General features: G+C 40.7%; 1 protein-coding gene across 1 annotated transcript; it reads left to right on the top strand.

Moving 5' to 3' along the window:
• The first annotated feature begins 8,065 nt into the window (after nucleotides 1–8,065).
• LOC100250068 (uncharacterized) lies at nucleotides 8,066–14,065 on the top strand. The gene is made up of 12 exons (XM_002282996.5): nucleotides 8,066–9,029; nucleotides 9,352–9,554; nucleotides 9,649–9,846; nucleotides 9,986–10,057; nucleotides 10,723–10,818; nucleotides 10,926–11,005; nucleotides 11,166–11,241; nucleotides 11,511–11,721; nucleotides 11,841–12,037; nucleotides 12,741–12,852; nucleotides 12,974–13,063; nucleotides 13,172–14,065. The coding sequence occupies exons 1-12, from the start codon at nucleotides 8,513–8,515 to the stop codon at nucleotides 13,942–13,944; spliced, it is 2,625 nt and encodes an 874-aa protein (XP_002283032.2). The 5' UTR covers nucleotides 8,066–8,512; the 3' UTR covers nucleotides 13,945–14,065.
• The last annotated feature ends 332 nt before the right edge of the window (nucleotides 14,066–14,397 follow it).

Below are 14,397 nucleotides of genomic sequence, written 5' to 3'. Positions count from 1 at the left end.
TTGATGCTTGCATATGCTTCAGCTTCTACCCATTTACTGAAGTAATCAGTGGCGACAAGAAGGAATTTCTTTTGGGCGGGTGCTGCTGGGAGGGGTCCCACTATGTCCATGCCCCACTGCGCGAAAGGCCATGGGCTTGAGACCGATTTTAATGCGACTGATGGTATATGTGGAATGGGAGCGTATCTTTGACATTTATCACATTTTTGGACATATGCTGCCGCGTCTTTCTTCATTGTTGGCCAATAGTATCCTTGTGAATGAGCTCTATGTGCTAGGGATCGTCCTCCCGTATGATTTCCGCATATTCCTTCATGTAACTCAGCTAACACATACTGGGCCTCTGAATGCCCAAGACAGCGAAGATAAGGCCCTGTGAAGGATCGCTTGTACAGGTGCCCCCCAATCAGGGTGAAACGGGCAGCTTGCACCCGGATTTTGTGCGCTCGTTTAGGATCTTCGGGTAAAGTTCCTGTCCGGAGATATTCTGCAATATCATGCGTCCATTCTTGATCATCTGCTTGGTCTGCTTCAATGGAGTTGCAAGTGGAATTTTCTGCGACAGAGGGATTGGCTTGTACATGGATAGGCAATAGAATGGCTTCTCTGATGGGGAGGGAAGCAGCTATACCGGCCAAGGCGTCAGCGCGCCCGTTGTCAGCTCGCTTAATTTTTTCAATTGTCCACTCGGTGAATTGCTGTAAGGTGCTTCTTACTTTGGCCAAGTATCGCGCCATGCGTGAGTCCTTAGCCTCATATTCTTTCTGGACATGCCTTACCACTAGTTGCGAGTCGCTGTAGATTCGGAGTTTGGAGACGGATAGCGCAAGAGCGAGGTCCGATCCGGACAGGATGGCCTCGTATTCTGCTTCATTGTTAGACGCGGAGAATCCCAGCCGGATGGCCTGCTCCAGATGTTCCCCAGTTGGGGACTGCAATAAGAGCCCAACTCCAGAGCCTGATGAGCGTGAGGCTCCGTCAACTCGTAGAGTCCACCACTCCTGTTCACCTGATTCGTGGTGCTGGTCGGGTCTTCGTGAATATTCGAGCACGAAGTCGGCCATTACTTGGCCTTTTTTGGATAATCTGGGTTGGAACTCGATTCCAAATTCGCTCAATTCGATGGCCCATTGTAGCATTCGCCCAGTTAAATCTGGCTTGTGTAGAATGCTACGAAGGGGCTGGTCGGTCAGTACAATCACTGGGTGGGCTTGAAAATAGGGGCGGAGCTTTTGAGCAGCACTTCGAAGAGCTAAGGCTGTTAGCTCCATTTTTGAATACCTGGTTTCTACATCTGCCAAAGCTCTGCTGACATAGTAGACAGGTTTCTGCTCCTTTGGCGAAGGGCAGCGGAATAGAACAGCGCTGATTGCCCATTCTGAGACAGCTAAATACATATATAGCTTCTCCTTTGGGATGGGGCTGCTCAAGATGGGCGGATGCATAAGACAGTGTTTAATTCTTTCCAACGCGTTTTGGCAATTGTCCGTCCATCCCTGTGTTCCAGCTTTTCGTATCGCTAAGAAGAAGGGTTGCAACTCATCAGTGAAGCGGGCTATAAAACGTCCTAACGCAACGAGCTTGCCTGTGAGGCGTTGTAACTCCTTTTTGTTCCTGGGAGGAGGTGTCTCCATGACTGCTTTGAATTGATCCGGGCTGACTTCTATGCCTCTTTGGCTGACCATAAATCCCAGAAATTTGCCAGCACTCACGCCAAAGGCACATTTGGAAGGATTTAGCTTCATGTCATACTTTCGCAAGAGGTAAAATACTTCTTGTAAATGGAGGATATGCTGCTCTCGAGTTTTGCTTTTAACCACGATATCGTCAATGTATACCTCGACCGAGCGGCCTATCAGAGGTTTGAAGATTTTAGTCATCAATCTTTGATACGTGGCGCCAGCGTTTTTGAGTCCGAATGGCATGACTTTGTAGCAATAGAGGCCGTGTGGCGTTATGAATGTTGTTTTTTCTTCGTCATCTGGAGACATGGGAATTTGGTGATAGCCGGAGAAGGCATCCAAGAAAGAGGGCATCCCTTGCCCATAAGTGGAATCCACAATTTGATCTATCCGCGGTAAGGGAAAACTGTCTTTTGGACATGCATTATTGAGATTGGTGTAATCAACACAGACTCGCCATTTGCCCTCTTTCTTTGGTACCACTACTACATTTGCCAACCAATCCGGATAAGATACCTCTCTGATGAATCCGGCTTCCAACAATTTGTTAATTTCATCTTGGATAACTCTTTGTCTATCCGGGTGAAATCGTCTAATCTTCTGTCGAATGGGTCTGGCTGCTGGAAAGACGTTAAGCTTGTGAGAGGCGATAGAGGGATGAATTCCCTTCATATCCGAATGTGTCCATGCGAAGATGTCATGGTTACTTCGAAGGATATTCTGTATGCTCTGGGTTTCTTCTTGTGTCATGAGGGAACTGATGTTTGTGAGGTGATCATTCTCTTCTGAGATTTGGATTGTTTGTAAGGGATCTGCTACCGGGGGATCCTTGTCCACCGGACCCAATAATTGCTATTGGTCGCGCGCAATGCTAGGTTCAGGGGGAGATGCATCCTCCTGGTTAGCGACTGCTTCACGTGCTATTTGGTAGCACTGGCGAGCGGCTAACTGGCTGCCATACAAGTCAGTTTGCCCTTCATTGGTGAGGAAACTCACCATTTGATGATATGTGGAGGGGATGGCTTTCATGTAGTGAAGCCATGTGCGTCCCAAGATGATATTGAAGGGTGACAATTCTTGCACCACCGAGAATTGCACGTTGAGAGTGACTGGTCCAGCTCGAACCGGCAGTATAATGTCTCCTAAGGATGTTGTTGATGATCCGTTGAATCCAGATAAGATTCGTCCGGGGTTTTCGAGACCCGCGAGACTATGTCCCATATGGCCAATGACTGATGCTTGTACTAGATCGGCTGAACTGTCTGGATCAACCAAGATACGTCTTACATCAAAATCTCATATTTCTAGAGAGAGGATGAGGGCGTCGCGATGTGGCTGTAGCGTCCGGGTGGGATCTACTGGTGGGAAAATGATTGTCCCATCTATGGGGCGAGGGCCCTCTCCAGTAAGACCCGGCCGGATGGAATTAATGCGCTCGCGTATTGACGCGGCCCGCAGCAATTTCTGCCTTTTACGCCTGGAATCATATTCCTCGTCAGACGGGCCCCCATTGATATAGTTTATCACAGCCTTGGGGGCGACTGGGGCCGTCGGGGCCTCAGAGTTATGATGCTGAGATACGTCCCTTCCTCCAGTATCTGAGCGGAGGTACTGTTTTAAATGTCCTGCTTTGATGAGCCTTTCAACTAGATACTGGAGGGACCGACACGTCTCTGTTGTATGACCATGGTCTTTGTGGAAGGCGCATTTCTTGCTGCGGTCTCTTATGGATGGGTCCGTTTCGAGGGGTCTAGGCCACCTGAAGTCGGACAACCCTTGGATCATTGGGAGAAGTTTTTCGTATGATACGGATAGGGGTGTGACGGGCGGCCTATTCGGACGACTCGGCCCGTCCTGTCTCCGGTCAACTGGTTTTGGACGGTCCGGAGGCTTGGCATGCCTGTCCGTGTTATCTCTAGAAGCCCGTCCGGCAACCAAAACTTGCTGAGTGGCTGCACGCACGTCATCTTCGAGCATTGAATATTTGTTAGCACGTCTGAACAAATCGTCCATCGTTGTAGGAGGCTTTTTTGCCAGTGATTCAAAAAATGGAGTGCTTGGACAAATGCTTCTCTTGAAGATTTGTAGGACAGCATCCATGCTGCAAACCTCTATTTGGAGTACGGCTTGGCCAAATCGTTTCACAAATTCCCTCAAGGATTCGTTGTCTCTCATTTTTATGTTCTGGAGGGTGCTGATATTCTGCTTGTGTCGAGCAGAGCACAAGTACTGTCCCACGAATGCTTCAGAGAGGTCCCTGAAATTGTCAATAGAGTTAGGAGGTAGGCGATGAAACCATGAGAGGGCCTGCCCTTGAAGGCTGGCAGGGAATACTTTGCATAATAATGCATCGTTGCCAATATCGAGCGTCATAAGCTGTCGATAGTGCATGATGTGATCGAAGGGATCGTTGGTCCCATCGTATGTGGAAAACTTTGGTACGAGGAATCCTCTTGGGGGCTCGTAATGGGTGATATGAGAGCAAAAGGGCGTGGAGAGCATGTCATCCAGCCTTTTGCTGATGGAGCCAATGGGTGGCTCGTTTGGGAGGTTTCTCCCAGCTGGTCGTTCCGCTAGGTGTGAGTGAACGTTCCGCATCGCTGGGGTGACCATGGGGTCACGATGCGGAGGTACGTTCTGCACCATGGGAGCGATCATAGGATCGGGGCGTGGCGCCCGGGTTGTGGCTGCTGGTGGCCTTGATCTCCCAGGCTCTTGTGGGCCTAGTCTTGCGCGCATAGAACTTGACAACTGTGATTTTCTATCACGCTGTCTTTTTGTTGAGAAATGAGTGGAATCTGAGCTTTCCTCACGGGGAGCTCGAGGCATGGGTGTGCGTGGCTCATGGGGCCTTGCGTTGTACGTTCCTGGGATAGCTCCTGTTGACCCAGGATATATTGATTCTGGCTCTGGCTTTGAGTTTGCCACCTGGCCTTTTGAGCGCTGACGACGAGGAGGTCCTGATGTTGAGGCTTGAATGCGTAACACAACGTTTTCTTCCCTTAACCTCTCCGTCTCCTGGAGGAGAGCTTTTAGCTGTTTTTCGCTCGCCAACTGTCTTTTTTCGATGGCTTGACGCCATTCGTGATTATCTTCTTCCTCTCTACCAGATGATCGACTTTGGGAAGGTGTGGCCATCTTTGCTAGTGACTGAATCAAAATAAAAAGTAAAAGTTTCCCACAGACGGCGCCAATGTTGTCGCCTCGCGTATCCGATGGTCCACGTTGCTGCTATATGGATGGACACGTGATTCTCAACACACAAGGGGTTCTTGATTCAGTGGTTGCACCTGCAAAAGGCATCCGGACAGGGTGTCCGGACGCACCCTCCGATGGTTTTATTAGCCATGGTGAGAAAGAGATATATAAATCAGTTGGCCTTTTTCTAGGTATCAAGAGGTTACCAGGAGATCCCCTTTCTTCTTCGTGCGAAGGTATATATATCCAGCTTCAGGGGTACTGTTCCTCTCATTAATGGTGAGGAGATCTTTTCTGTTGTGATGATGACAATAGGTGTTAGTAGGAGCACTATCATCCTATGAATGGCTGTCAGAGACTATGGTAGGTGATGCGGCCGTCAGAGATCGTGGGAAGCGATTATGCAGAATGATCGTGGGAAGTGACTTGCTGTCACTTCCTCTTGTCTTCTCATTCTGCAGGTGATGGGATGTGGGCCATGGCTGCTTGTTGTGATTGCGTGTAAGACTCGCTTTACTTTAATTGACCATCCAGAAGATTTATATCCGGATGGCTCATGCTGACTATCCGGATGTGTTGTGGAGACTATCCGGATGTGTACGCTCTGCCAGCGTCGTTTGCTCTTCCTTGGATAGGAGAAGATGACTCGTTTGCCTTTCCTTGAGGCGGTCCGGATAGGATATCTGCACCATGCATATCCTTAGGGGAATTCGGATAATGATGGTCCGTATCCGGATGTGTTGTGGAGACTATTCGGATGTGTACGCTCTGCCAGCGTCGTTTGCTCTTCCTTGGATAGGAGAAGATGAAACGTCGTTTGCCTTTCCTTGAGGCGGTCCGGATAGGATATCTGCACCATGCATATCCTTAGGGGAATCCGGATAATGATGGTCCGGCTGATAACACGTGCCACGCGTCACTATGAGCTGCGTGCCACGTGTTTCCCAAGGGGAGGGGTCCATACAATAGGTACCTTACAATAATAAAATTAACTCAAATGAGTGTTTTGTGCATGAATGAATGCATTTGGTATGATTATACTTGATTAAGTATGAATGTCTCTTGAAGAGCAATTACTTCTTGTTATGGTAGATAGAGAAAGGAATTTGAAAAATATGTTGATGATTCTCAAAAAGGGGTGACGATCTCTTAAAGAATATTTAAGAGACTTTAAAAATATATGTGACAATTTCAAATCAAGACAGGTTTCACATTGCTCATGGTTTAGGATGAAAGTATAAAATTTTTTGATTTGTTATGCTTATTAAACCACCTTATTATTCCTTTAGCCAGGAAATGTTAGCTCTTCAAGGACATGAACAATCATTCACTACCTAAAATGAGAAAAAAGTGTTTTTAAAGCATGCGCAAGTTTTCTTTGGACAACGAGGTCGTGGTCCAAATAGTCAAGGGGGTAGAAGAAATTTCAACTCAAAGGGAAGAGGATTCATACCTGTTGTGTGCTATAATGACAACCATAATACTCAAAAGCAATGACAATATTCTCAAACAGTTAAATGATAATACAACTCAACTAAAAGAAAAGACATCAACAACAATGTCCTATTGGCTCAAATAATAGTAGTAAAGTAACTTGTCAAATTTATAGAAAGCCAAATCATCTTGCTATTAATTATTGGTATAGGTTCGATTATTCCTATCAATTTGAAGATTTTCCACAAGCCTTGTTACTCTTGCAATAAACGACTAATCAATTCTTTATTGTTGATTTTGGTGTCACCTCACATATAACAAACTATACAAGTAAGCTTTCTCAAATTAATGCAAAATTTGATAATTTGGCAATGGAAGCTATATTTTCTATTATTCATTTTCAATTTTATACAAAAATATAAATGAGTTGTAGAAGAAAAGTAATAAACAATATTCCTAACATATTAAAAGGTATCTTAAAATGAAGAGAATAAGAAATTGTTAATATTTGATTTTCAAATATTGTGAGAATAAAATATTTTGATATCTTGTGAGAATCAAGTACTATTAATATTTAATTTGCAAATGTTGTAAAATTAAAAAATATTATTAATATTTGACTTATTTGATTTTCTTTAGATTTATGGAAATATTGACTAGAGTATAAAAATTCAACCCGTTAACTAAGTTGGATTAACTCACTTTCACATTAACCATAAATTATGCTCAAATATCTAATAAGCTAATTTGTTTAAGATTTTCCATCATATATATATGGAAAACTCATATGACTAGTAAGTAAATAAATTTAAAATATCAAAATATATTATATAAAAACTCATGCAAATGTGTAGCCATTTAATATAAAAGTTTCTCTTATAATTTAATTCAAAGTCTAAGGAAAATGCCCATTAGACATTTAGTAATGGTTTATAATTACTTTTATAATTTATATATAAAATTTAACAAAAGGGTAAATTATTTTACTAAGGAACAGTTAAAAATTGCCTTTCTAAATTTGAAAAATCCACCTATCTCATATTTACTTTTCTCTCCACCTTGAGGAAACCTCATTTTTGATATGCTTAGGATATGTTTGGAAAACCACATGTCCTTCCATTAAGGTCTTTGCTTCACGTCATTTTTCCTATGAAACAAATGACAAATTTTTCTCTTGCACGGCTTGGAGATGATGGTGAGGATGAAGACTGGAAGTTATTAAACCCTATGGTTACAGAGAAATTTCTAAATATGGTGGAAATTCCTTTAATAGCCCATTTGACATAAACCAAAACTTCAAATATGGAAGGGAAACAGAGAGTTTTAAGTTCCTTTATGGTATGCTTAACCATTTTTTTCCTAAACCATAATCTTCTATATCATCTAAAAGGATAGAAATTGATAATCACACGTAAAAGATTCCTATATCTATTTTTAAATGACTTCAATTGATTCCTCCCATTCATTTTGTTTTTCCTTTTATTTAAGTTTTAATTTGTGAAAAATACCAATAAACAATAGTATCACATTGAAAAGGAAATAGAATTTGAAATAGTCAAATTTTGAAATTTATTTAAAGGAAAAAAATAATTAAAAAAACTTGATATTTTATATTTAGTAATAATTTATTTATTTTTATTTGGTGTTTTACAATTTGAAACAATACCCATTAAAAGAAATGATTATATGACTTTTTTATATGGTGGATATTTATATGAATCTTACTAGATTATCTTGAAAAGTTGTATCCTGTTTAGATTGCTATATATAACGTGCATGTAATAAATACCATAGCCCATCTATCCCCAAAAGATAATTCTCTTTGATAATAATGCCATGAATCTTTATCGATTTCTCCCTCTCTTTTTCTATTTTCAATCTGATTTACCAAAATAAAAAAAAAATAAAAAAATCATGTATGGGTCAATTTTCTATGAAGGATTCTTATCATGCGAGGCATGATTCTTGGTTGAGTTTTCCACTTTTTTGGGATTCACTATTTCTTTTTCTTCAGTCCCTCCCCCAATTCGTGTGTCTTTTGTGGTGAAAATCAACAAATCACTGGGCTTTGATTCCTTTATAAAGGTAAATGGTGTTGGCAGGGCCTTGTGCTTCAAATATTCAGGCAGCTTGATGATATTTCTTATCTGAATTTGAGCTTAGAAGGGGGGGTTTTCCCTGTGAATTTGTGTGGAAAAATGAAGGGTACTGTGTTGAATCAGGCGTTGGTTGTCGTTGTTGTTTTTGTGTTATGTGGGTGTGGTTTGGGGAAGAAGTGTACAAACTCAGGATCTCCTCTCTCATCACACACCCTCAGATATGAGCTCTTATTCTCCAAGAATGAATCCAGGAAGGCAGAGGCGTTGGCCCACTATTCTAATTTGATTCGCACTGATGGTTCTGGATGGTTGACCTCGCTTCCCAGGAAGGCTTTAAGGGAAGAAGATGAGTTCAGTAGGGCTATGAAGTATCAGACAATGAAGAGTTATGATGGGTCAAATTCAAAATTCCTTAAGGAATTTTCTTTACATGATGTGAGATTGGGTTCTGATTCTTTACATTGGAGGGCACAGCAGACCAATTTGGAGTATTTGTTGATGCTGGATGCGGATAGACTGGTGTGGAGTTTCAGAAGAACAGCAGGCTTGCCAACTCCTTGCTCTCCCTATGGAGGTTGGGAGTCCCCTGATGGTGAACTCCGGGGTCATTTTGTAGGTAATTTTTGTTTTTCATCTCACCCTTTTCACTTTATGACAGTACTTATGTAGAAGCCTAGCAATAAAACTGAACTCCTTCATTTTGTTCCCTTCATAATCATGTATACAGATTGAGGAACTAGTCACTTTAAAATAGTACTTATATAGAGGCTAAGCAATCGTGTTCGCTTCATAATCATGTATATAGGTTGAGGAATTGGTCACTTTATAATAGTACTTATATGGAGGCCAAGTCATCGTGTTTTCTTCATAATCCTGTACATAGATTGAGGAAATAGTTGATTTAATTTGTAATCTCATTTTGAAATGAAAATTTAAAGGGCATTACCTGAGTGCATCGGCGCAAATGTGGGCCAGCACTCACAATGAGAGTCTTAAAGAGAAAATGTCGGCAGTGGTTTGCGCTCTTGGTGAATGTCAAAAGAAAATGGGCACTGGTTATCTATCTGCTTTCCCATCTGAGCTATTTGATCGTTTTGAAGCTCTAGAAGAAGTTTGGGCTCCATATTACACCATTCACAAGGTACCAAAAGACTACAAGTATAAGTGCTTTTAAGGTATGATAACAATGTTATGTGTTGATAACCTTTGGATGGTCTTGTGTTGTTGAGATATAGATATTGGCAGGGCTTTTGGATCAATATACGTTGGGTGGTAATGCCCAAGCTTTGAAAATGGTGACATGGATGGTTGAGTACTTCTACAACCGTGTGCAAAATGTGATATCAAGTTATAGTATTGAAAGACACTGGTTGTCACTTAATGAAGAAACCGGTGGCATGAATGATTTTCTTTACAACCTATACCGCATAACGGTATGTAACACATATCTGATATCTTCCTAGCAATTAAGTTGTAAATGATCACATTTCGGTTTAGCAAGTCCTTGTCCCATACTACTATATCTGCTTAGTTTGTCATTAGCATGAGCTTCCTTTGTGTTGCTATGTGCAGGGAGATCAAAAACATTTTGTGCTGGCTCACCTTTTTGACAAACCATGCTTTTTAGGTTTGCTTGCAATGCAGGTAATTATAATTGTTTGTTTCCGATTGTTTCTAATGGTTTCACAATTTTCCCCTGGAAAGCAATAGGACCAAAGAGTTGTGCTTTCCCTTTTGAGGAAGCATGTTTTGAGTCTATCATAATAACCCATTTGTCATAATAATTTTGCAGAAATATCTGAAAAAACAGATAGAAAGATGAAAATTGAGATAATTTTGTAGAAAACTAGAAGTGCCTGCACATGCAATAGGCATGGATGCTCAAGGAAGGGAAAAAACAAAACTCTCTTAAGTTCCTTTTTTCTAGTCTCGATGGTGCAGCATAAAATTGTTAAATTTTAAGATTTGTGTACAACAGAGAAAACTGAGAGATGAAGCTGATGGATTGGATTTTGTTCAGTTAACGCAGTTTACTATTTGCCTCCATTTTGTTCTATTACGTCTAGTTAAACAATATTGTAATTTGATGATTTATCTTCTATTTGTCATTGAAATTCTTGTGGGTTGCTTGGTCACTATAGGTGGGATGAATACGATGTATGGGAAACCAACCCTGTTACTCTTCCTAAATGTTTTGGAGTCAAATTCGATCATAGTATATTCATATTTTATATGTTGTTTTTCTTGTTGGTTTAGCTGCCTTCAACTGAAACATTACTTCGCAAAGCGTTCCTATTTTCTGCTTGTAGGCTGATGACATATCTGGATTTCATGCCAATACACATATCCCAATTGTTGTTGGAGCTCAAATGCGGTATGAAATCACTGGTGATCCACTTTATAAGGTAAATTGCTGTGGATAAATTCTGGACAGTCTTGACTGCAATCGTCAACAAAGACAAAGATGTTTGTGCCTGATCACAAGTTATTGTTCTATAATATTGTGTGACAGACAATAGGAGCATTCTTCATAGACACTGTTAACTCCTCTCATAGCTATGCAACTGGAGGGACATCGGTCGATGAGTTCTGGTACTAATACTAACTATTGATCATAGAACTTCCATTTCATTCATAAGAAAACTCTTCCTACCTTAATCTTCAGCGCTGTGAGAAATTTAACTTATATATATATATCAGTTTGACATTGCTTGTTTTCCTTCATAATCTTTTTAATTCAATGTGTGAGTAGGTCAGATCCCAAGCGGATGGCAACAACACTTCAGACAGAGAATGCAGAATCATGCACAACATATAACATGCTAAAGGTTGGCTATTTGTGAGTTCTTCAGGATGAAGCAGGAGTTCCTTCCTAATTCACTATTTAGATAAATGCATCAAAGTGGGCTTATAAATTCCTAGTGTAAATGGGAATTTTTTCAGAGCTTGAGGGCCCCCCAATGTTGAAGGCCAATTTCAATTTAGTTTTGACCTATGTTTTTCACTCAAACCAGCATAAAACTCTTAGTGCTCTGCATTTTTATGCACGCATTGAAATTTGGTTCTGTAGGACTTTTGCTGAGATATGATTTTGTAGGTTTCCCGCAACCTCTTTAGGTGGACAAAAGAAGTGGCATATGCCGATTATTACGAGCGAGCCCTGACAAATGGCATTTTAAGCATTCAAAGAGGAACAGATCCTGGAGTGATGCTATACATGCTCCCGCTAGGTCATGGAAATTCCAAGGCCCGAAGCTACCATGGGTGGGGGACAAAGTTTCACTCTTTCTGGTGCTGCTATGGGACAGGTCTGAGTTTGGTTTTTCATTTCTTCTTCATTTTTCTGTTAGCCTGATGTTTCCCTAGTTATTTCATAATCAATGTTGGCTTCGTCTGTTATATAGTTTTCTTCTTGCTCTTTCTGTAGGAATTGAGTCATTCTCAAAGTTAGGAGACTCCATATACTTTGAGGAGGAGGGAGAAGTTCCTGGGCTTTACATAATTCAGTACATATCAAGCTCACTTGACTGGAAATCTGGACAGGTGGTTCTGAACCAAAAAGTAGATACTGTTGTTTCTTGGGATCCTTACCTTCGAATCACTTTGACATTTTCTCCAAAGAAGGTATTTTTTTCCTATCAGCCTACACAAGTTGATATTCTTTTTATGAGCAACACAAGTTAATATTACTATAGCTGTAATGATGACATTCTATGTTATCAAGGTTTTTCTGAACCATGAGTTGAAGTTTTGGCAGTTGTCCCTTAGAATTGAACTATTTTACCTGCAGACTGAAATTAGTGATCTTTAGAAGAGAGGATACAATAGGCAGCTTCTAAATGACTCCTTGTACTGTATTGAAATACCAGCTAAGCCTTGTGTTCTGAGGGCTTGATTTAACAATGGGGATAGCTTAAAACATGTGAAAAGGATTTGAAGAAGTAACTAAGATTGGGCTGTGCAAACAAGTAGGAGGGTGATATATTTGAGGTTCTTTATGTATAAACAACTGAGAATATTTTGATATCATAAGTTGATGTAGTCCAATTACAAAGAAAAGGGTATTTCCAGCAGAAGAAGCCAAGAGAGAGTGATATTCAACACTGTTTCTTTAATGCTCCATCTGGTTGTTGAAAACATGGAGAGAAAGGAAACAAAATTTTGGATTACTACAAGATCCACTGTTAAAATTCCTTGTGGTTGCAAGTTTCATAATTTCCGTTTGTTTCCATATTTCTTCTCCAACCAAACAAGATCCTGTTACGCTGTCCTCTGTTTCTACGTGCACTTAAATACTAACTGATGTATTTTTGGCTTAACATCTCAGATGCAGGGGGCAGGCCAATCTTCTGCCATAAATTTGCGGATACCGGTTTGGGCATATTCAAGTGGTGCCAAGGCAGCAGTAAATGCCCAGGCTTTGCCTGTACCTGCTCCAAGTGCGAACGACCATCAATTTCTTTTGTTATTTTTTAGATTATATTGATTTTCATTTGAAGCAACAAGCTTCCCAGTAGGTTTGACCTTCTTATGACCCAACCATAAAATTTCCTGATGCAGATAGTTTCCTATCATTCAGAAGAAAATGGAGCCCTGATGACAAGTTGACCCTACAGCTGCCCATTGCATTAAGAACAGAGGCTATCAAAGGTAAGTTCATAACAGTATACCTTTCCAATCGGTATGCATCTCTAACAAAAAGTAACAAGAATTTTATGGATGATGTGTAACCGAAAAATTATTTTGGGTGAAATTCAGATGACCGGCCCAAGTATGCATGTCTTCAGGCTATACTTTATGGCCCCTACCTTCTTGTGGGTTTGACTAACAATGACTGGGACATCCAAACCGATTTGGCTGCCTCACTTTCAGACTGGATAACTCCAATTCCTGCCTCTCACAATTCTCATCTGATTTCGCTATCCCAAGAGTCTGGAAACTCAAGTTTTGCCTTCACAAATTCGAACCAATCACTTACAATGGAGAGGTACCCTGAATCGGGTACTGATGCTTCTCTCAATGCCACTTTTAGACTCATCCTAGAAGACTCAACTTCTTCAAAAATTTCATCACCAAAAGATGCCATTGGAAAATTCGTCATGCTAGAACCGATTAACTTTCCTGGAATGGCAGTGGTGCAGCGAGGAACAAATGAAAGCCTTGGCATCACGAATTCTGCTAGTGTCGTAGGCTCTTCTTTGTTCCATTTGGTTGCAGGATTGGATGGAAAGGATGGGACAGTTTCCTTAGAGTCAAAAACCCAGAAAGGTTGCTTCGTCTACAGTGATGTGAACTATGATTCAGGTTCAGCCATTAAGCTCAAGTGCAAACTGGCTTCATCTGATGTTGTTTTTAATCAGGCAACCAGCTTCACATTGAAACATGGCATCAGTGAGTATCATCCCATCAGCTTTGTGGCAAAAGGGTTGAGAAGGGATTATCTTCTAGCACCATTGCTAAGCTTGAGAGATGAATCTTATACAGTGTATTTCAACATCCAAGCTTCAAATGGTTTAAGGTCCGCATCCTAGGAATACACATATAGCTTCAACAGAGTAGGCACTTGTTACATGTAATAATTTACAAGGTTTGATTCTGTCAATGGCTATTTGCCAGACTATTTTATTCAAATATATGCTTATTATTTTCTGATATTCTGGGTCTGAATTATTTCCGAAACTTCAATCAAATCCTAGAAGCTGAAGAAACCACAAAATCAATGCAGAAAAAGAAAAAGAAAAAGAAAAAATCTCAAACAAATAATATGAGACAACCTTCACAGGGACTAGAAAAATTCATGTCAATGCAAATTTCTTTTTGAAATCAAAATAAATTTTCAAAATCAAAACCATTTGATTATTACTTACGGAATTTGACTACACAAAATGAAACCTACCCAAAAAATTTAAAGCCTTTGCCCTCTTGAATGTGGTGGAAATCTAGTAAATGTTGCAACTTTACCTTCCCAAAATGGCATATTCCAA

The sequence above is a fragment of the Vitis vinifera genome, chromosome 6 (assembly GCF_030704535.1).
Source record: "Vitis vinifera cultivar Pinot Noir 40024 chromosome 6, ASM3070453v1".
In the NCBI taxonomy this organism is placed as follows: domain Eukaryota; kingdom Viridiplantae; phylum Streptophyta; class Magnoliopsida; order Vitales; family Vitaceae; genus Vitis; species Vitis vinifera.
Note: the sequence above shows the minus strand (reverse complement) of the source record. Positions and strands in the feature narration are given on the sequence as shown.

Excerpts from the sequence above, each read along its gene's own strand:
- LOC100250068 (XM_002282996.5), top strand. The coding sequence starts at position 8,513 with ATGAAGGGTACTGTGTTGAATCAGGCGTTGGTTGTCGTTGTTGTTTTT. Across the intron at positions 9,847-9,985 it reads ACAACCTATACCGCATAACG|GGAGATCAAAAACATTTTGT; the intron begins GTATGTAACACA and ends TGCTATGTGCAG. Across the intron at positions 12,853-12,973 it reads TTTGCCTGTACCTGCTCCAA|ATAGTTTCCTATCATTCAGA; the intron begins GTGCGAACGACC and ends TTCCTGATGCAG.